The 24,418-nt window shown below is 37.3% G+C and overlaps 1 protein-coding gene across 3 annotated transcripts in view; it reads left to right on the forward strand.

The window, feature by feature from the left end:
- The window catches only part of RNGTT (RNA guanylyltransferase and 5'-phosphatase), a 246,444-nt gene that overhangs the window by 91,168 nt on the left and 130,858 nt on the right, over window positions 1-24,418 (forward strand). For all 3 annotated transcript variants that reach the window (XM_088840722.1, XM_055433833.2, XM_088840721.1), the window contains one exon: window positions 4,281-4,445. In XM_088840722.1, coding sequence (XP_088696848.1) covers window positions 4,281-4,445 — 165 coding nt within the window. The remainder of the gene's footprint in view (window positions 1-4,280; window positions 4,446-24,418) is intronic.

Raw genomic sequence — 24,418 nt, forward strand, 5'->3', positions numbered from 1 at the left:
TAGTTGCCCCGCAACATGTGGGATCTTCCCACACCAGGGATTGAACCCATGTTCCTGAGCTTCCCTGGTGGGTGGTTCAGATGGTAAAGTATCTGCCTGCAATGCAGGAGACCCCGCTCTGATCCCTGGGTCAGGAAGATCCCTTGGAGAAGGAAATGGCAACCCATTCCAGTGTTCTTGCCTGGAGAATTCCATGGACAGGGGAGCCTGGTAGGGCTACAGTCCATGGGTTCACCAAAGAGTCAGCCACACATGAGTGACTAATACTTGCTCCTGCTTTGGCAGGCAGGTTCCCAACCACTGGACTACTAGGGAAGTTTGAAGTTAAGCATATTTCATGTTTAGTTTTACTTGCTTGAATTTTTCTTTTGTGATTTAATTGCAAGTTCAAATAATCTTCTAATAGTTATTCTTCCTGGATTCTAATCCTTTCTTAGTTACATATGTGGCAAACAATATGTTTTCCAAATTAATATCTATTGAGGCACAAAATTTTTTTCATTTTAGTGAAATCAAAGTCACCGGATCTCAAAGTTTGTGCCTTTGTGTCTTGTTTAGGAAATTCATCCATATTTTGCTGTAAAAATGATGAATTCATGGTTTTCATCACTAGGTTTATATTCATTCATTCAATAAGTATTTACTGAGTGCCTGTTACTATTTTTCATTGGTTTTAATGTCACATTTTCCACATTTCTGATAATAAGATATAATTGAAAGCATCATATGTTTAATTCTTTAATTTACCATGGAGCTTTCATTGATGGTTTCATTTAGGGCTTCCTGGTGACTCAACTGGTAAAGAATCTGCCTGTAATGTTGGAGACCTGGGTTTGATCCCTGGGTTGGGAAAATACCCTGGAGAAGGGAACGGCTACCCACTCCAGTATTGTGACCTGGAGATTTCCATGGACTGTATAGTCCATGGGGTCACAAAGAAGCAGACACGACTGAGTGACTTTCACTTTCACTGATGATTAACCACTTTGTTTATTTTGATTTATCAAATCAAGGTCACTATGAGAAAAATTTTTTTGAGATAATAGTTTAAAACTTTTTAATCCCTTAGTTTACTGTTTTGTCCAGCAGTAATTTCATTGATAATTTTTCATATGTCAAGTATTATTCTAGGTATCAGGAATACACAGAAGACTAGGACATGATTTCTTGCCTCCAGGGAATTTATCATTTAGTGTACTAACCTCCAAAAAAGGCTACTTCCTCAACGGCTCATTGGGATTTGAAAAAAAGAAAGATTTATTCTTAATCTATTATTCAGTTTTTGTCTGTTTTATAATATACAGTTGTGTATATATGCAATTTATTAGAGACTAATATGCATATATTATACACAATTGTTAGGATATGTGTTTAGATTGAATGCAGAATTAAAAGAAACCTGAAGTGCATTTAAGAATGGGGATGTAAATTAAATAATTATAAAAGTATCATAAGTATAATATCAAAGGTATTAGGGAGAAATAGGGAAGTATATGGGAGATATATGAGAGGTAGCAGAGAGGTGAGAATATTCCAGGTTACCCTGGCGTGCTGTGATTCATGGGGTCGCGGAGAGTCGGACACGACTAAGCGACTGAACTGAACTGAACTGAACTGAACCCTGGGTATAGTTGAGTCATTTGAAGTGTGGAGTTGTAGATAAAGTGACCCATTAATTTTGAAGGAGTGAGCCTAAGAGGTCAGGAGCATTAGATGGACATTTGCATACTTGATGTGTGGTGAGATATGGGATGTAGCAGGAAATGAGAATGGATTGGTGGTTGGGGGGCAGATTACTTGAATAAGGTGTTTTAGCTCAGTTCAGTTCAGTTCAGTCGCTCAGTCGTGTCTGACTCTTAGCGACCCCATGAACCACAGCACGCCAGGCCTCCCTGTCCATCACCAACTCCTGGAGTTCACTCAAACTCATGTCCATCAAGTCGGTGTTGCCATCCAGCCACCTCATTCTCTGTCTTCCCCGTCTCCTCCTACCCCCAATCCCTCCCAGCATCAGAGTCTTTTCCAGTGAGTCAACTCTTCGCATGAGGTGGCCAAAGTATTGGAGTTTCAGCTTTAGCATCAGTCCTTCCAATGAACACCCAGGACTGATCTCCTTTAGAATGGACTGGTTGGATCTCCTTGCAGTCCAAGGGACTCTCAAGAGTCTTCTCCAGCACCACAGTTCAAAAGCATCAATTCTTCGGTGATCAGCTTTCTTCACAGTCCAACTCTCACATTCATACATGACCACGGGAAAAACCATAGCTTGACTAGACGGACCTTGGTTGGCAAAGTAATGTCCCTGCTCTTTAATAGGCTATCTAGGCTGGTCATAACTTTCCTTCCAAGGAGCAAGTGTCTTTTAATTTCATGGCTTCAATCAGCATCCGCAGTGATTTTGGAACCCAAAAAAATAAAGTCTGACACGGTTTCCACTGTTTCCCCATCTATTTTCCAAGAAGTGATGGGACCAGATGCCATGATCTTCGTTTTCTGAATGTTGAGTGTTTTAGCTCAGTTCTGTATAAAATAGGATGCTAAGGGGTTTTAGTTATGTTAATGATATGATGATACTTTAATTGTTTTGAAAGATAGCTCCACTGGCAGTGTGGGTAGTGTTTGGACGTAAGAAAGAACTCAAAACAGAGAAGACTATTGGGAAGTCAATAGTTTGAGTGCTTCCTGTAGTCTAGTCTCCATAATTCAACACATCTGTTAGGAACTTCCTTTATGATGGGTAGCAAAGATTTGAGGGTGAACTTACTTTCTATCTATAATTTTTAGACTTCTTATTTTATTTCTTAAAAGGAAGCCTTGCTTGTTTCACTGTAATTTTATAGGGGTCTGTACTCATCTAATAAATGAACCTGACATTTTAGGTTTGTCAACCTTGTTGATGACATAGGTGACGTGGAAAAGACTGCAGATGGACTACATGGTTATTTACTATCATTTCCTCAATAAACATCTGTTACAAACAGCTGTATGCCTTTATATAAAGGGAACATATTCTACCTCATATCTAGCTCTCATTCACTTTGTTTTGCTCTGTATTTTTTGCTGAGTATCAAAATTGTCATCCTTCCCAAGCTGAGAAAAAGTCATCCTTGAGGTGTATTTAATGTTCACAGCTTAAGCAAGTGTCGCCACCTCTTTGTAAACAATAGGTTGGGTAAATGTTAGGTTGAATAATACAGATTAGAGAAGAGGAATAAGGCAGAAAAGATAGGGAACATGCTGGGAAGGGTATCTAATTGTGAAGTAAAGAAGAGAATACTTGGTATCCCATTGAGATGCTGCTGCTTATCTGGACCATTACTGTCACCCAAGTGAAGTGTTATAGCTGTATTTGTATATCCAGTTAGGAGAGGGCAGGCCCCTACCCTCAATTCATGCAAAAGCATTACATGTGCTTTTTATTTCATCATTCAAACCATGTATATATATCACATACATATGCCTCTGGCTGCATGCATGCTCAGTCATGTCCAGCTTTTTGCACACCCATGGACTGTGGCCCATCCTTTGTTCATGGAACTTTCCAGGCAAGAATGCTGGAGTGGGTTGCCATTTCCTCCTCCAGGGAATCTTCCTGATCCAGGGATCAAACCCATGTCTCCTGCATTGGCAGGTGGATTCTTTACTACTGTGCCACCTGGGAACCCCATCATATATGTATAGCATAATATATATACTGTGTATATACATATGGAGGAGTGGATTACTTTCTTTTTTGAATATATTTTATAAACTTTGTTCTTTATTAGTTTTCAGAGGTGATAATGTATTTCTTTAATAAATATCTTCTACTTGATGGCTGTAAGGTGTTAGCATTTTAAACAGCAAAACGATGACTTTTTTTTTGCTTATTTTGGTGTGTTGTTTAAATATACTTTCCTACCTACTTGGATTTTAATTTTTATGCAGGTTTTACTAATTCATATAAATAAAAAAGTGTTTAGTGAGTATATTAATACTTTAAGATGTGAAAGCTTTGGATCTAAAATTTGTATTTGAGGAGATTTATATCGTTTCCCTATATTCTTTTGTATATTTATAATTTAAATAATTTTGTATATATGTATTTGCATGTTTAGATATGCTTCTATCATTAGTCTAATTATCAGAGCTGGCACGTATGGTGGTGCAGGCTGTGCATTGGGCAACTCCAAAGGATGCTGTTTATATAGACTGCTATGTATATTGTGACAGCCTAAATAACTATGCTGATACAATAGTTTTTAGTGTTGAAATTTAAATAATTGTCTGGTTTAATTCAGGCACAGCCGGTTGGAGATTGTGATTTTAATATTCGTCTGCAGTGTATAGAAAGAGAAATAATAAATCCTCGACATGAAAAAATGAAGACAGGGCTCATTGACAAAACACAGGAACCATTCAGTGTCAGAAATAAGCCATTTTTTGACATCTATGCTTCAAGAAAGGTAAAGTTTTCTAATTAGTGCTTATAGTGTATCAAAATTTAACTTGTGAAAGGAATATGAATGACATTTTGAGGCCCTCTTGTCTTGATTTTTCCAGAAATTACTTGAATATAGCACTGTTTTGGACAGACATGTAAAATCTCAAGTCTGCACATTCACAAGATTCTTTTCTTTTTAAATTTAAGTATAGTCGATTTACAATGTTGTGTTAGTTTCGGGTGTACAGCAAATTAATCAGTTACATATATATGTATATATATTCTTTTTCATTATAGGTTATTCTGTGATGTGGAATATAGTTGTTTGTGCTGTGTAGTAGGTCCTTGTTTATCTACTTTTATCTTGGTTAGATTTTAGTGATGGAAACTTAAGTTGTTCCTTGTTTCTCATAATAGTATTTGATTCAGGTTGTTGGTTTATGTTTTTTTATTTTATTTTTTTTATTGGAGGCTAATTACTTTACAATATTATGTGGGTTGGTTTTGCCATACATTTACATGAATCCACCCCGGGTGTAGATGTGTTCCCCTTCTTGAACCCCCCCTCCCTCCTCCCCTTATCCTCCCTCTGGGTCATCCCTGTGCAGCAGCCCCGAGCATCCTGTATCATGCGTTGAACCTGGATTGGTGATTCGTTTCACATATGATAATACACATGTTTCAATGCCATTCTCCCAAATCATCCCACCCTCACCCTCTCCCACAGAGTCCAAAAGACTGTTCTCTACACCTATGTCTCTTTTGCTGGCTCGTATACAGGGTTATCATTACCATCTTTCTAAATTCCATATATGTGTGTTAGTATTGGTACTAACCAATACTGTATTGGTGTTTTTCTTTCTGGCTTACTTCACTCTGTATAATAGGCTCTAGTTTCATCCACCTCATTGGAAGTGGTTCAAATGCATTCTTTTTAGTGGCTGAGTAATACTCCATTGTGTATATGTACCAAAGCTTTCTTATCCATTCGTCTGCAGATGGACATCTAGGTTGCTTCCATGTCTTCGCTATTATAAACAGTGCTGCGACGAACATTGGAGTACATGTGTCTCTTTCAATTCTGGTTTCCTCGGTGTGTATGCCCAGGAGTGCGATTGCTGGATCATATGACTGTACTAGTTTCCATTCCCACCAACAGTATAAGAGGGTTCCCTTTTCTCCACACCCTCTCCAGAATTTATTGCATGTAGACTTTTGGATAGCAGCCATTCTGACTGGTGTGAAATGGTATCTCATTGTGGTTTTGATTTGCATTTCTCTCATTATGAGGGATGTTGAGCATTTTTTCATGTGTTTGCTAGCCATCTGTATGTCTTCTTTGGAGAAATGTCTGTTTAGTTCTTTGGCCCATTTTTTGATTGGGTCATTTGTTTTCCTGGAGTTGAGCTGAAGGAGATGCTTGTATATTTTGGTGATTAATTCTTTGTCAGTTGTTAATATTTTCTCCCATTCTGAAGGCTGTCTTTTCACCTTGCTTGCAGTTTCCTTTGCTGTGCAGAAGCTTTTAATTTTAATTAGGTCCCATTTGTTTATTTTTCCTTTTATTTCCAATATTCTGGGAGGTGGGTCATGGAGGATCCTGCTGTGATTTATGTAGGAGAGTGTTTTGCCTATGTTCTCCTCTAGGAGTTTTATAGTTTCTGGTCTTACATTTAGATCTCTAATCCATTTTGAGTTTGTTTTTGTGTATGGTGTTAGGAAGTGTTCTAGTTTCATTCTTTTACAAGTGGCTGACCAGTTTTCCCAGCACCATTTGTTAAAGAGACTGTCTTTTCTCCATTGAATATTCTTGCCTCCTTTGTCAAAGATAAGGTGTCCATAGGTGCGTGGATTTATCCCTGGGCTTTCTATTTTGTTCCATTGATCTATATTTCTGTCTTTATGCCAGTACCATACTGTCTTGATGACTGGCTTTGTAGTAGAGCCTGAAGTCCGGCAGGTTGGTTCTCCCAGTTCCATTCATCTTCCTCAAGATTGCTTTGGCTATTTGAGGTTTTTTGTATTTCCATACAAATTGTGAGATTATTTGCTCTAGCTCTGTGAAAAATATCGTTGGTAGTTTGATAGGGATTGCATTGAATGTATAAATTACCTTGGGTAGTATACTCATTTTCACAATATTTATTCTTCTGGTGTATGTTTTTTAAAAAGCTGTGAAGAGTATAGAATTATATAAAGTGAAAATCACCTGTTAGGCCTTCTGAAGGTCAACAGTGTTTAGTGTGTAGTCTTATTTAAAAAACTAATTTATATATATGGATGTATATACATACGCATGGAGAGTTTTCTTTTGTTATTGCTTTTTTGTTGTTTTGACACTGAAAATGCATTATAGTAAATATTCTGGAATTATTTCACTTAACAGTACTTGGAAATACTCACCTGGAAATATTTCCATGTCATGCAAAGAGATTTGTAACTGCTGCATAGTATTTGACAATAAAGATGCACCGTGGAATTATTATGTTTCAGAAGAGGGGTGGTTAGGATAGAAAAATACAGGAAATAAAGAAACATGAGCAATTACAAGTTTTAAATTTTTTTCTGGTGTAATCTCACATGTTAGATGATGTAAGTTTGTGTTATATTTGAACTGCTTCTGCTCAAGTCTACTCAATTTGTTATTAGCCTTTGGATATAATATTAGCAATAATCTTTGCACTGTTGAATGCCTATCTTTTTTTCTCAACAGATACAAACCTACCATTCCACTTTCACATTTTGCATAATGCCTGCTTGGCGTGGTCCCATTGGTTGACTTCTGGTGCCACAGCCTTCCTACAGTTCACTGCTTGCCTTTTCTGTCTGTTTTGGCTGCAGGAATGGGGTGCCTATAAGAGCCATACACTTCTGTGCCCTGCCCAGTGGGTAGGGTAAGGATAATGTTAACATTTAGTGCAGGTCACACCCTTCATGGAAATCTGCTAACTGGAGCTATGTTCAGTTCAGTTCAGTTCAGTCGCTCAGTCATGTCCGACTTTTTGCGACCCCAAAATCCCAGGGATGGTGGAGCCTGGTGGGCTGCCGTCTATGGGTTCACACAGAGTCAGACACGACTGAAGTGACTTAGCAGCAGCAGCAGCAACTGCAGCATGCCAGGCCTCCCTGTCCATCACCAACTCCTGGAGTCCACCCAAACCCATGTCCATTGAGTTGGTGATGCCATCCAACCACCTCATCCTCTGTCGTCCCCTTCTCCTGCCCTCAATCTTTCCCAGCATCAGGGTCTTTTCCAATGAGTCAGCTCTTCGCATCAGATGGCTAAAGTATTGGAGTTTCAGCTTCGTACCCTTATAGAAAAAAAGTTGAGCAGAAGCCGGATTCTTTCAGTTTGCATTCATTTTTTAAAAAAATCGTTTTGACAGCTTGTGCTGTCATAATTCAAAGTTTAGCATTTAAGAAAATGTGTCTTAGTGTAGTTTTATTAGAATCAGTGCTGCTTAGAAATGCTTAGAAAATTGTTCTTCAGGGATCTTAAGTAGTTATGTTGAACAACTTCTCATGTAGTTTTTCAGTAGAAAAACATGATGCTCTTATTTTCCTTTGTACTTATGAAATCCTGCTTTGAGATAATCATAGGAAATATTTTTAAAGCAGTTCTGATATTTTCCTTTTTAAATATAAGTCACCTTTCCTTCCTTTTTTAGTTATTACTGTTATTTTTCATTCTCACTTTCTCTTACCAAAGTGTAGAGTTGTGGAATACAGAGGGAAAGCACGTTTTATAGCAGAGTAGGTCTAAAGCAGGCTCTGGTAACACCAGTTATAGAATATTAGCTACGGTTGACAGGTTATTGCTCTGGAGATTCTTATTATTTTTATCTTTGTTAATGGGAATTGTAAAGTAGTGATATTATGAATGATGCAGCATTCAATTTACTCAGTTCAATTCTTGAGTCTCCTTTGTGTCAGTTTTGGAACATAGAGGTCTCCTTAAATCTTTTTTTAATAGATGCACAGATTTCCATCTTATCATTATACCATACTTTACTTAACTAATCCATAGTCATAGTCATTAGGGTTATTTTTAGCCTGTTGATAGGTTTTTGTTTGTTTTACATATGGATATCCAGTTGTTCCTGCAGCAGGCAAATATGTATCATTTTTAAGAGGAAGGCTAGGTTTTAAATAGTTTTAAACAAAATTTATAATTCTAAAAAATGTATACTTTTGGGTAGAAAATAATAGAATTTCTTTCCTGTCTATTCATAAAATCTTGAACATAACTGTGATTTTAGAACTTTATTAACACAAGCTCTATAAACAGCCTCTTCATTTTGTCTAATTTGATCCGTCAAACTAGTGAAGGGATAATGAGTTGTTCAATTTTTAACTTAATATACATGCATAGATGTTAGAATGCAGCATCCTAAATAGTATTAATAAGTAGCAGTTTCTTAAATTACAATTTTATTTGCATTTCCAGTTTGAAGGCCAGTTGAAAAAGAATTATATGAATAGATTAAATATGGTTAACAGCATTTTTAAAGTCAGACAATAGATAGTTTCTGTTTATAATCTTAGAAGAGTAACCATTGCTATCAGCGTTTATTGTATCCATCAAAATTTCTTTATACAAGCAAGTACATTTATGTATATTCTTACCACCCTTACCCAGGAGGTGATTCTTAACTTCCTTTCCTATACTTTGCCTTTTTTTTAACTTAAAAATTTATCTTGAGTCGTCTTTGTGCCAGTTTTGGTACATAGAGATCTCAATCTTCAATCTTTTTTTTTTAATAGATGCACAAATTTCCATCTTATCACTATACCATACTTTACTTAACTAATCCATAGTCATAGACATTAGGGTTATTTTTAGCCTGTTGATAGGTTTTGTTTGTTTTGCATTTGGATATCCAGTTGTTCCTGCACCAAGTATTGATGAGATGATCCTTTTTTTCCTCATTGAATTCTTTTGCATCTTTATAAAAAATAAGTTGTTATGTATGTTTGGGCCTATTGCTAAATGCTTTGTTCTGTGCCCTTGATTTATTTTATCTGTCTTTGACTGCTTTTGTTTATAATAAATCTTGAAATCAGACTGACTTAATTTTCCAACTTGGTACTTCTTTTTTAAAGTTGTTTTAGCTATTGTAGGCCTTTATGTTTTCATTGACTTCTCTTTCTCCATTTTGTTTATTATTTAACTTTTAATCAAGACTAGGTGTTCAGTGTTGTCAAATGGCTTTTTATCTACTGTAAATCTGTAGATGGAATATAGTTTTCTTTCCAGCTTAGTTTTATTTATTTTATGAATTAAGCGGAAATATATCTTAACACTGAAGCTTTCTTTTGTTCCTGGGATAAGCCCTACTTAGTCTTAATATGTCATTGTTAATTTATCTTTTGAAAAGGCTTTATTTTTTAGAGCAGTTTTAGGTTCATGACAAAATTGAAAGGAAGGTGCAGAGAGTTCTCATCTACTTCCTGCCATTACACTTGCATAGCTGTCTTCTTTAGTAAACTCCCCATTTTTTTCTTTCATACGACTGAGCCTGAACTTGGATTATCTCCCCTTTGCAAAGTTCTGTTTCTGCTAAATTATTTCTACTAAGTTGTCTTCATTTCCTGCTTGTTTGCCTCTCTCCACTCCATTCATTTCTTTGATGAGTAGTTATGTTCCCTTGAGGGGTGTATGTGGTTAGCATTTAGCTAGACCATGCAAGGCTAAATGAATGGTTTTAGGAAATTATGGTTGATTAAAAAAAGATAAGCAATACTTCAAGAAACAAGAGAAAAATCAAATAACCTAACTTTACACCTAAAGCAACTAGAAAAGGAAGAAATAAAGAACGCTAGGGTTAGTAGAAGGAAAGAAATCATAAAAATTAGGGCAGAAATAAATGAAAAAGTGACAAAGGAGACCATAGCAAAAATGAACAAAACTAAAAGCTGGTTCTTTGAGAAGATAAATAAAATAGACAAACTATTAGCCAGACTCATCAAGAAAAAAAGGGAGAAGAATCAAATCAACAAAATTAGAAATGAAAACGGTGAGATCACAACAGACAACACAGAAATACAAAGGATCATAAGAGACTTCTATCAGCCAATAAAATGGATGATTTGGAAGAAATGGACGAATTCTTAGAAAAGTATAACTTTCCAAAACTGAACCAGGAAGAAATAGAAGATCTTAACAGACCCATCACAAGCATGGAAATTGAAACTGTAATAAAAAATCTTCCAGCAAACAAAATTCCAGGACCAGATGGCTTCACAGGTGAATTCTACCAAAAATTTAGAGAAGAACTAACACCTATCCTAATCAGACTCTTCCAGAAAATTGCAGAGGAAGGTAAACTTCCAGACTCATTCTATGAGGCCACCGTCATCCTAATACCAAGACCAGACAAAGATGCCAAAAAACACAGAACTTCAGGCCAATATCACTGATGAACATAGATGCAAAAATCCTTAACAAAATTCTAGCAAACAGAATCCAACAACATATTAAAAAGATCATACATCATGACCGTGGGTTTTATCCCAGGGATGCAAGGATTCTTCAATAAAGTCAGAAACAAGACAAGGGTGCCCACTCCCACCCTTACTATTCAACATAGTTTTGGAAGTTTTAGCCACAGCAATAAGAAAAGAAAAAGAAATAAAAGGAATCCAGATTGGAAAAGAAGACGTAAAACTCTCACTGTTTGCAGATGACATGATCCTCTACATAGAAAATCCTAAAGACACCACCAGAACACTACTAGAGCTAATTAATGAATATAGTAAAGTTGCCGGATATAAGATTAACACACAGAAATCCCTTGCATTCATATATACTAACAATGAGAAAATTTCAGAAAGAGAAATTAAGGAAACAATTCATTCACCATTGCAGTGAAAAGAATAAAATACTTTGGAATAAATCTACCTAAAGAAACAAAAGACCTATATATAGAAAACTATAAAACACTGATGAAAGAACTAAAAAATGACACAAATAGATGGAGAAATATACCATGTTCATGGATTGGAAGAATCAATATAGTGAAAATGAGTATACTACTAAAAGCAATCTATAGATTTAGTGCAATCCTTATCAAGCTACCAAAATTATTTTTCAGAAAACTAGAACAAATAATTTCACAATTTGTATGGAAATGCAAAAAAACTCAAATAGCCAAAGCAGTCTTGAGAAAGAAGAATGGAACTGGAGGAATCAACCTTCCTGACTTCAGACTATACTACAAATCAACAGTCATCAAGACAGTATGGTACTGGCACAAAGACATAAATACAGATCAATGGAACAAAACAGAAAGCCCAGATATAAATCCATGAACCTATGGATATCTTATCTTTGACAAAGAGGCAAGAATACACAATGAAGAAAAGAATCTCTTTAACAAGTGGTGCTGGGAAAACTGGTCAAGCACTTGTAAAAGAATGAAACTAGAACACTTTCTAACACCATACACAAAAATAAACTCAAAATGGGTCAAAGATCTAAATGTAAGACCAGATACTATAAAACTCTTAGAGGAAAACATAGGCAAAACACTCTTTGACATAAATCACAGCAGGATCCTCTATGACCCACCTCCCAGAGTAATGGAAATAAAAGCAAAAATAAACAAATGGTACCTAATTAAACTTAAAAGCTTTTGCACAATAAAGGAAACAATAAGGAAGGTGAGAAGACAGCCCTCAGAATGGGAGAAAATAATAGCAAACTAAGCAACTGACAAAGAATTAATATCAAAAATATACAAGCAGTTCCTGAAGCTCAATTCCAGAAAAATAAATGACCCAATCAAAAAATGGGCCAAAGAACTAAACAGATATTTCTCTAAAGAAGACATACAGATGGCTAACAAACACATGAAAAGATGCTCAACATCACTCATTATCAGAGAAATGCAAATCAAAACCACAATGAGGTACCATCTCATGCCTGTCACAATGGCTGCTATCACAGTGTCTACAAACAATAAGTGCTAGAGAGAGTGTGGAGAAAAGGGAACCCTCTTACACTGTTGGTGGGAATGCAAACTAGTATAGCCACTATGGAGAACAGTGTGGAGATTCCTTAAAAAACTGGAAATAGAACTGCCATATGGACCCAGCAATCCCACTGCTGGGCATATACAATGAGGAAAGCAGAATTGAAAGTGACCCATGTACCCCAGTGTTCATTGCCTCACTGTTTACAGTAGCTAGGACGTGGAAGCAACCTAGATGTCCATTGGCAGATGAATGGATAAGAAAGGTGTGGTACATATACACAGTGGAATATTATTCAGCTATTAAAAAGAATGCATTTGAATCTGTTTTAATGAGGTGGATGAAACTGAAGCCTATTATACAGAGTGAAGTAAGTCAGAAAGAAAAACACCAATACAGTATATTAACACATGTAAACAGAATTTAGAAAGATGGTAACGATTTTTTGGGCTCCAAAATCACTGCGGATGCTGATTGCAGCCATGAAATTAAAAGACGCTTACTCCTTGGAAGGAAAGTTATGACCAACCTAGATAGCATATTAAAAAGCAGAGACATTACTTTGCCCACAAAGGTCCGTCTAGTCAAGGCTATGGTTTTTCCTGTGGTCATGTATGGATGTGAGAGTTGGACTGTGAAGAAGGCTGATCGCTGAAGAAGTAATACTTTTGAACTGTGGTGCTGGAGAAGACTCTTGAGAGTCCCTTGGCCTGCAAGGAGATCCAACCAGTCCATTCTGAAGGAGATCAATCCTGGGTGTTCATCGGAAGGACTTGCTAAAGCTGAAACTCCAATACTTTGGCCACCTCATGCGATGAGTTGACTCACTGGAAAAGACTCTGACGCTGGGAGGGATTGGGGGCAGGAGGAGACGAGGACGACAGAATGAGATGGCTGGATGGCATCTCCGACTTGATGGACATGAGTTTGAGTGAACTCCAGGAGTTGGTGATGGACAGGGAGGCCTGCGTGCTGCGATTCATGGGGTCGCAAAGAGTCGGACACGACTGAGCAACTGAACTGAACTGAACTGAACGATGACCCTACATGCAAGATAGCAAAAGAGACAGATGTAAAGAACAGACTTTTGGATTCTGTGGGAGAAGGTGAGGGTGGGATGACTTGAGAGAATAACATTGAAACATGTGTATTTTCATATGTGAAATAGATAGCCAGTCCAGGTTCGATGCATGAGACAGGGCACTCAGGCCTGGTGCACTGGGATGACCCTGAGGGATGGAAGGGAGGGAGGTGGGTGGGGGGTTAAGGATGGGGACCCATGTACACCCATGGCTGATTCATGTCAATGTATGTCAAAAACCACTACAACATTGTAAAGCAATTAGCCTCCAATTAAAATAAATTAATTTTAAAAAAAGTTAAGGAAGACTCCATTCCTTTTATCTCTCTCAAGTTAAAACAGAAAAAAAGAAAAAAAAAAAACAGGAAAAAGAAAGACCTAATAATCTCTTAAAATTTTCTAGCAATAATTTTTTTCTTTTCTCTGCTTGGAGTCATTTTACTTTCTCATGTTCAGTTTGACTGCTTTATTAAAATTCTGTGGAAAATATTTTTACAATGATTTACTACTGTTTTGAAAGTAAAATATTGATGTGTAGGATGAAAGTAATAAATATGAAGATTTCTAATAACTTTTGAGAGGATTAAACAGAATTACAAAAACTTTTTTTAACTGCACCTAATTTTTGATGAGCTTATACTCATCTAGTTTAACAAGGATTTTATAAATATTCATGTTATTTTCTTGCATATTCTGCTAGCTAGGAAGTTTAGGTTATATATATACATACATTTATTTCATCTGGCATTCAGATTAATTGTTTAGGTATTGTCTTACTTTTCTTTCTTTTCTTATTTTATCCTTAAATATAAATTTCTAGTTCTTAAGTGTTTGTCTAAGACTAGTAGTTCATAAAGAAAATCTAGCCATAAGATGTGTTATTTATATATACAAATGTTATATGACTTTATCATTGTTGCATCGTTTGTGTCATAGTAAAAGAAAAAGTACCTTTGAGAGTTTGTTATTGCAACTGTGGTTGAAGAGAAGGAAAAAACCTTTGCTTAAATGTCAAGAACTGTTCTTCACACATAGAGGTTTCCAGTGATTATACCTCATTTTTACATTATTGCAGGCATAATGGTAAAACTATTTTGGTTTAAAGGCAGACGCAAGATGAAATGAGGCTAGCTTTATGTATTCTCATATTTCTAGTGTTCAGTTTTGTACTATCTAGTCTATTAATACGTCATTCATCACCAAAATTGAATATGGCCTAATGGATGCATTCAGTCTCATTCATTTACCATTTCAGAGGAGAATTTAAGAAAATCACAGTAATGTGTAATAAAGAGAGCTCTTAATTGCTTTTGTATAGTGAATCTCAAGATTTATTGTTCCAAGAAACTTCTTTTGGGGTAGTAAATCTTGTTCACTGAAACATGAAGAGATCATTATTATATGTGGTACCAAATATATTTTAAACATTTCTATGGACTCAGGGTTGTAATATGGGGAAATTTCCATCTGTTTGCCCAGAATAGCAGCTTAAATTCTTTTTTTACCATTAACATTCAGGAGATAGGTATTAGTACAATAGATTCAGAAGGAAAAAAATAATTATTGTCCTCTAAAGTGATTAGGAGGCAGTTTCTTTTCTAAAAAAAGTCTGATTAATTCCTCTAACCAGGTGTGGTTGTGAATTTACTATAAGTTAAAAAAGGCATGGGATTGACTTATCACACATCTTCAAATTCAACTGAACACCCCCCTACCTTTTTTTCAAGTGTGTAACTCTCATTGGTGTGAGCCAGTACTTTGGTATCAGTGTCTGACCTCTTAAAGTAAAAAACCTCACAACTCTCATCACATTGCTCAAAGAGTAAATAATTCACAATTCCAGACTTTCTTAAAACCTATAATATGTGTTTCAATTCTCCCCAAAGAACTGGAAAGAGTTAGAATGGACTTTGGGACATGGTTTTGAAAATGTAACCTTTTGCAGTGGATTAGGAAAACTAGGGACATTTGTTAAGTGTATTTATATATATATTTGGTTAGATTATATCCCTTGTATTGAATACACATCTAGTCATTTTTATACCCCAAATAGGGCCAGTCTTACCAAAAGTAAAATATCATTGTGTCATTGTTGAAGAACTGCAATAAAATTTTTAAATAGTTTATAAAATATCTAGGAAAATGGAATTGGGGCTTCTTATTTTATGTGCTTTGCTACTTATGACAATAGTAATATTTGAATATATATTGTATAATGTTTAGTCATAGAAAAAATATTTGGTCTGTGATGATGACTTCACGGGGTATAAGTGAAGCACTGAAGAACTTGATTTGCTTGTAGAGTCACAGATGAACTAATCCTAGTATGTGTTTTCTGGGAATCAACAGTGTACTATGATGATAGAAGACAAGTATAGATTATTGTTGACGCTTGAATTACATAGGGGTTAGGGATACTGGCCCTCCGTGGAGTTAAAATTCCAATAAAACTTTGCAGTCGGCCCCCTTTATCTGTGGTTCTACATCCTTGGATTCAACGAACTGTAGATCATATAGTACTGTAGTACATATTTATTTTACAAAAAACCCATATATAAGTGGATCTGTAGGACGGTGGCATACATGAAGATGACCATGATCCAAGTGCTGAAATCCTTGTTGTGAGTTTGATAGATAGCATTGAACAATTAAGGTTAAAGTTAGAGTAGCTGATGGATATGATGACCAAGAATTAGAGCTCTTTATTCAAAGTGAAAAAGTAAAGTCTTGGAAATAGCTTTAAATTTCTGTGAGATCCTACCATCAGGGTCAGGGTTCTGTGGAACATGTTTTATTCAATGCATGAGTTCTTTAAGCACCTCTGTTAGAACTTGCTCTTTTCATTCTTTCTTCTTGGGGCTATTTAATCCATGAGCCCCAACTTGCCTTCTCTGTTACTGTATCTGTTAGTGTAATAGACTCTTCCTACTTCAAACCTTCCTCTTGACAACTTTCTCTTTTCTATAGTTCATTTGAAATGCTAAGTCATTTTAGAAATTAAAAAAAAAGATGGTTTATAAAGGTTTAAACCCCCTTTATCTTCTAAAAGTTTATGAAAATATACTTTTGGAGATTACTTAAGGTAAGGAAAAGCAGTACTCTTATTAAATATTTGCTCTAGTTTATAGGTATAATCAGTTCAGTTCAATCTCTCAGTCGTGTCCGACTCTTTGCGACCCCATGAATCACAGCATGCCAGGCCTCCCTGTCCATCACCAACTCCCGGAGTTCACTCAAACTCATGTCCATCGAGACAGTGATGCCATCCAGCCATCTCATTCTCTGTTGTCCCCTTCTCCTCCCACCCTCAATTCTTCCCAGCATCAGAGTCTTTTCCAGTGAGTCAACTCGTCGCATGAGGTGGCCAAAGTATTGGAGCTTTAGCTTTAGCATCAGTCCTTCCAATGAACACCCAGGACTGATCTCCTTTAGAATGGACTGGTTGGATCTCCTTGCAGTCCAAGGGACTCTCAAGAGTCTTCTCCAGCACCACAGTTCAAAAGCATCAATTCTTTGGTGATCGGCTTTCTTCACAGTCCAGCTCTCACATCCATAGATGACCACGGGAAAAACCATAGCCTTGACTAGACGGACCTTGGTTGGCAAAGTAATATCTCTGCATTTGAAAATACTATCTAGGTTGGTCATAACTTTCCTTCCAAGGAGTAAGCGTCTTTTAATTTCATGGCTGCAATCAGCATCCACAGTGATTTTGGAACCCCCCAAAATAAAGTCTGGCACTGTTTCCAGTGTTTTCCCATCTATTTCCCATGAAGTGATGGGACCAGATGCCATGATCTTTGTTTTCTGAATGTTGAGCTTCAAGCCAACCTTTTCACTCTCCTCTTTCACTTACATCAAGAGGCTTTTGAGTTCCTCTTCACTTTCTGCCACAAGGGTGGTGTCATCTGCATGTCTGAGGTTATTGATATTTCTCCCAGCAATCTTGATTCCAGCTTGTGCTTCTTCCAGCCCAGCGTTCCTCATGATGTACTCTGCATATAAGTTAAATAAGCAAGGTGACAATATACAGCCTTGACGTACTCCTTTTCCTGTTTGGAACCAGTCTGTTCCATGTATAGTTCTGACTGTTGCTTCCTGACCTGCATATAGGTTTCTCAAGAGGCAGGTCAGGTGGTCTGGTATTCCCATCTCTTTCAGAATGTTCCACAGTTTATTGTGATCCACACAGTCAAAGGCTTTGGCATAGTAAAGCAGAAATAGATGTTTTTCTGGAACTCTCTTGCTTTCTCCATGATCCAGCGGATGTTGGCATTTTGATCTCTGGTGCCTCTGCCTTTTCTAAAACCTGCTTGAACATCTGGGAGTTCACAGTTCACATATTGCTGAAGCCTGGCTTGGAGAATTTTGAGCATGACTTTACTAGTGTGTGAGATGAGTGCAGTTGTGCGGTAGTTTGAGCATTCTTTGGCATTGTCTTTCTTTGGGATTGGAATGAAGACTGACCTTTTCCAGTCCTGTGGCCACTGCTGAGTTTTCCAAATTTGCTGGCATATTGAGTGCAGCACTTTCATAGCATCATCTTTCAAGATTTGAAATAGCTCAATTGGAATTCCATCACCTCCACCTGCTTTGTTCGTGGTGATGCTTTCTAAGCCCCACTTGACTTCACATTCCAAGATGTCTGGCTCTAGGTCAGTGATCACATTATCGTGATTATCTTGGTCATGAAGATCTTTTTTGTGCAGTTCTTCTGTGTATTCCTGCCACCTCTTCTTAATATCTTCTGCTTCTGTTAGGTCCATACCATTTCTGTCTTTTATCGAACCCATCTTTGATATAGTAATAGCTATATATTTCTAAATTAAAATCTAACAGTAATTTGCCATGTTTGTTGAATTATAAACCAGAAGAAAATAAGTTGAAGATATTAAAGGAATAGTACCATTATCTTGTTAGTTTTAATTTTATTATTGTTATTTTTATGTTTGGCTGTGCTGGGTCTTTTTTGTGGCACAGGGGCTCTTCATTGCTGCATGTGGGCTTTCTTTTAGTGTTTTCTAAATCAGTGTTTTATCAAGATATAAGTAGAATAGATTTTATCACTGATTCTAGGAGGTTCCCAAAGAGGTTTTTTTTTTAAATGTTATTTTTAAATAGAATCTTGAATGGCCCATAGTTTTATATGCTTAGAAACAAGGGTAATAAATTCAGGATGGAGATTTGTTGTCATTCAGCCTCTCAGCCGTGTCTGACTCTTTCTGACTCCATGAACTGTAGCGTTCCAGGCTTCCCTGTCCACCATCTCCCAGAGTTTGCTCAACCTTGTTTCCATTGAATCGGTGATGCCATCAACCATCTTGTTTTCTGTTGTCCCCTTCTCCTCCTGCCTTCAGTGTTTCCCTGCAGCAAGGTCGTTTCCAGTGAGTTGGCTCTTCTCATCAGGTGGCTAAAATATTGGGGCTTCAGCATCAGTACTTCCAATGAACATTCAGGGTTGATTTCCTTTCGGATGGACTGGTTGGATCTCCTTGCAGTCCAAGGGACTCTCAAGAGTCTTCTCCAGCACCATAGTTCAAAAGCATCAATTCTTCAGTGCTCAGCCTTCTTTAATGATCTAACTCTCACATCCATACATGACTACTGGATAAACCCTAGCTTTGACTAGATGGACCTTTGTTGGCAACGTCTTGTCTCTCTCTCTGCTTTTTAATATGCTGTCTAGGTTTGTCATAGATTTTCTTCCAAGGAGCAGGTGTCTTTTAATTTCATGGCTGCAGTCATCATCTGCTTGTCGGTTTAAATCCATTGGTTTTCCAGTACCTAAAATCTACTTTGCTTAGTTTTAACTCATTTTTCATAAATGAGTAACAGTAATTATAGGAAATACAACCACTGCACCAGAGGTATAGCACTTTTGCTATTTTGTTCCTGAAATATTTTTTTATATTGAAGTATAGGTGAGTCTACAATATTGTTACCTGAGGTATTTTATCCAGTAGTCTAGATATAAATCTGAAGGTCCTATTTTTATGTGATTTTGAACTTTCTGTGCCATCTTGAAATTGATATAAAGAATAGAGGAAATGTTATATGCTCTTTATATTGTAGAAAACAAGATCTCATTCTATTTTTCTGGTACTTCATAAGTGTCATTTGCCATCCTAGTATGGGTTGTCCTTGTTCAGAGATATTCTTTGTATATTAAAGGCGTCCTCTATGGTGGCTAACTTTGTCCGTTTACTCATTAACCAACAGGGCCACTGTGGCATCATTCTACAATCTGCCACTTCTTGCAGAGAAGGCAATGGCACCCCACTCCAGTACTCTTGCCTGGAAAATTCCATGGACGGAGGAGCCTGGTGGACTGCAGTCCATGGGGTTGCTAAGGGTCAGACACGACTGAGCGACTTCACTTTCCCTTTTCCCTTTCATGCATTGGAGAAGGAAATGGCAACCCAATCCAGTATTCTTGCCTGGAGAATCCCAGGGACGGGGGAGCCTGGTGGGCTGCCATCTATGGGGTTGAACAGAGTCAGGCACGACTGAAGCGACTTAGCAGCAGCAGCAGCAGCCACTTCTTAAATAGCCTCTTGGCAGTAATGCCTAACAGTGCAAGTCAGGTGCTTTCCTGCTGAGGGGTAAGACTTTGAGGACAGTTTAAATTATATCACCTCAAGAAATATAGTGACAAAAACTTACCGTAATGAGTTCAGGCCAACTCCATAGTCCCCACAAGACTGCCCTTACTTAGACAAGTGTGGGGATCCCTAGGGCCACCTTACTTCAGACCAGTTGGTTACTAATTCTGGGGTCACCCAGGGACTCCTTCAGATTTGGTAATTTGCTGCTGCTGCTGCTAAGTCGCATCAGTCATGTTCGACTCTGTGCGACCCCATAGACGGAAGCCCACCAGGCTCCCCCGTCCCTGGGATTCTCCAGGCAAGAACACTGGAGTGGGTTGCCATTTCTTTCTCCAATCATGAAAGTGAAAAGTGAAAGTGTAGCGACCGCATGGACTGCAGCCTACCAGGCTCCTCTGTCCATGGAATTTGCTGCTGCTGCTGCTAAGTCACTTCAGTCGTGTCTGACTCTGTGTGACCCCACAGACGGATCTCAGAAAAGCGCTATACTGATGATTATGGTTTTATTCTATCAAAAGGATGCCAGTTAAAACCAGCCAAAGGAAGAGTCTGTTAAATTTTATTGTAACAAGAGGATGCAAATTAAATCCAGCCAAGATATGAGCCTAAGCCTAGTAGGGCAAAATATGGAGTGGCCCAAATGGGAACCTTCTGGTTGTCTTCTCTTCAGGGAGTCAGTGTTTCCTACTCCTGGCTAAGATGTGTGATCAGACTCTAGAGTATTGCCAGCCAGGAAGGCTTACCCAAGGCTTTGGTGTCCAGAGTTTACCTTGCGGATCAATGACGTACTACCAGCATGGCTCCCCTTGAGTGAGTATTCAGTCCCTCCCAGACGTTCAGGCTAATACATTTAGTCTCCAGTTACTCTGGAGGCCGGAACTGATGTGGCTTGTTTCTAACATCATAAATCATATTGTTAGACTTTTCAGTGACCAACCCTGCAAGCAAGCGAAGATAACTCTTGTCAGGCAGGATATTCCAAGGGTCTATAGATTACCTCCCAGTAGCTTTCTGGGTAAGGTAAATTCTATAGTATGTACCTGTTCAAACAGAATGTGTTTTTGAATCTGATTTGTTGTTCTGCAATTTACCACGCTGTCCCTTGTTTGAAAGTGTTAAATTATATTATATTTTACATAAATTCGGTTTCCTTTTATGTACATATTGCAAATTTTTGGTCTTTTCGTTGATGTCTTTCTCTAGTTTTTGTTCTTTTTCTTGTGACATTCACACTAGCCTCTTAGGTAGTTTGGTTTAATCTTTTTGTATCAGGTGTTTATGTAAGTATGCATTCTATCCATGTATTCCTTCCAAAAGTGCTTCAAATTCTTCCAGAATTAGTACGTCATGCTTTTCTACCCACAAAGGAAGTACTCACCTATACTTTGTACCAGCTGCAGTCTGGACAAACATTTTGGAAAACACTTTAGGAGAGGTTTCCCTGGGGTTAAAAAAAAAGAATTATAAAAACCAGGCTAAGGGAACTTGGGCCCTAGGCAGTGAGGAGCATTCAAAGATTTTTACATGTGACTGTGACACAACAAATTGTTTCAGAAAGTTAATTCTAGCAGTAGTGAATCAAAGTAGTTTAGAGAGAGGAAGTTAGCCTACAAATAAGAAGACCAGTTAGGATCCTATTGTCCAGATTCAGTTGTCCCCACTGACAGTTATGAAGGTTGTAAGGGATGGTTGGTGAGAAAATTACTATGAATGATGGTTTTAGTATTTTAAAAAAATCTTACCCCTTTAATAATGTATGTATACATTGGACCAGTAGCTTTTAAATTTCTCTTAAAATTTTTTTTATGTTTTCATCTTATTCAGCTTCATGGGGTAATATTGATTGGATGGGCCAAAAAGTTCAGATTATCGTATGGAGAAGCCCGAACAAACCTTTTGGCCAACCTAGTACATTCCATGCATTTTCTGCCTGACCTACGCTCATTGACTTTTTTGGTTTTAAAGTCAGTCCTATTACTGTGCTGTTCACTTCATTTCTATTCAGTACATGTTTGTTGAAGTGAGCACTTACTCTGCACCAGATTACTGTAATAGATGCTGAAGATAAAATGATAAAAAATGTGATTCCTGTCCTCAGCCCACAGCTCAATTTGGTAGTCAGGCGATTAAACATGAACATCTTGTGATGGAGGGGAGTGCAGTGTGCTGTGAGAGTGTGTTGATGGAGTATATGTACTAGACACTAGGAGATATCTGGGAATGTGATAGCCTAGTTTAGAAAAGCCATAAGAAATGTGGACTCTGGAGCCAGAATGATTTTAGATTTTAGTTTCATGCTTTGTGACCATGGGCAAGTTCTAAGCTTCACCTTTAAAATGGGGATAATTATGGTCCCTAATTTTATAAGATTGTTATGAGGCTAGAATGAATTAATATGGGTCTCTCATCTGCAGGGGATTGGTTCCAAGACCTCTGTGATGCTAAAATTCTTGACACTTAAGCCCTTCTGTGAAATAATGTAGTAGAATTGGCCCTCTGTATCTGTGAGTTCCACATCTGTGGATAGAGAGAGCCAACTGTATATGTAAAATGCTTAGAGTAGTGTCTGGCATATGGTGTTATATGTGTTACCTCTTCCTTCTGCTCCTTCTGTTCTTCCTATCTTCACCCCCGCCCCCCATGGATAATTAGTACTCAGTAAACATTTGTATAGAACCGCAGATGATAGATGAAATGATAATTACTTTTCTGTTCTCTCAGAAGGTTTTAAGCATCTCTATTAAAAGCATTGACTGTAAAATGACTATTTTATGTGTATTTAGGTCCATATTAACCAGAAATCATAAACTGGTAGGCCCTAGAAAGATTAAGCTCATTTAAACCTTAAAAATACTGTCTTTCTAGTATATGTGCTGCCGAAGCGAGCACAGTACTGTCTTTCTAGATGAAGATGTGCTTTCCAGTTTGTCATAGTGTTCACTAGTCCTGGTTATCTTATACCCAGTCCAGTTCATGTTCATGGCCTGGTACCTATAGGCATTTGAGTTTGGGACCTCCACCCTGGATCTGACACTAGCCCTTCCGGGAGAAAACTTATTGATCTCTTAAAATTTCAAACACTTGATAGAGTGACTGTCAGTTAATGGCACTAAATGAATGTATGTTGATGCCTTATTCTGAGATTAAAAAGAAAAACTGGAAATCTGGAAAAAAGAACTTTGATTGTTTCATGAGGGTGAGTTGGCTTCTACTTTGTGAAACTATGAGGGAATTTTGGTAGAAATAAGATAAACATCCATGAAAAGAATAAACTATTTTCTAGAGAAATTTTGATTTTAGATTTTCTAACTTTTCAAGTGGGATTCACTAGAATTTTTTGAACTATTATGCTTAATTTCAATTGCAATAATATGAGTTCATGAAAGAGCCAATGATAGTGTTCCAGAAGTTATTAATATTTATATTTTGATTAGCTAACTTTAATGATATTTTTGTATAGGTGTCGTTTGTTAAAAAAAAACCCACAGAAATCAAGTCATTGTTTTTTTAAAAAAGAGAGTGAATTTGGCTTAAAATTTTTGAAAATAATTTAATTTTTATTTGGCTGTGCTTGGTCTTTGCCGCTGTGAAGACTTTTCTCTAGTTGTGATGAGTGGAGGCTATTCTCTAGTTGTGGTGCACGGGCTTCTCATTGTGGCTTCTCTTGTTGTGGAACACAGGCTCTCAGGTGCAAGGGCTTTGGTAGTTCTGACGTGTGGACTCAGTAGTTGGGGCTCCCAGGCTCTAGAGCACAGGCTCAACAGTTGTACACAGGCTTGCTTGTTCCATGGCCTGTGGAATCTTCCTAGATCAGAGATAGAACCCATATCTCTTGCATTGGCAAGCAAATTCTTCACCACTGAGCTACCAGGGAAGCCCAATATTGGCTTTTTGGTGAGCAAGAAAGGTGTTTTATAGAGTGATTTTTTGCTATTAGAGGAGTATTTAAGGTACAGAAGCGTTGAATAATCTTTACCTAAATTAGGAGTTATACTTTGGGAATGAAAAAGAATAAATAGCAATATCCAGGTGAGTGGAAGTTTCCATTTTTGGGGGATTGGTAAAACTAGAACTTTAGGAGAATTATGAAAGTACATTTTAAAAAGTCAGCAGATAGAAGCTACTGTATTGAGTATTCTCAGTTGAGGCCATGTGGAGAATATCTACCCAGAAAATATCTGTTGTGAGTAGAACAGTCCAGAACAGAAAGGTAGAGATAGTTTAATCTTTTGTTTAAGAAAAGAATTTTTTTATACTATGATGAATGTATAATGTTGCCAATTTGCATTCCCAATTTTACTGTAGATTCATTTCCTTCTTCATTGTTATCTTAAG

This window comes from Moschus berezovskii, chromosome 10 (genome assembly GCF_049115385.1).
Source record: "Moschus berezovskii isolate FMDL1 chromosome 10, NW_MosBer_1.0, whole genome shotgun sequence".
Classification (NCBI taxonomy): Eukaryota; Metazoa; Chordata; class Mammalia; order Artiodactyla; family Moschidae; genus Moschus; species Moschus berezovskii.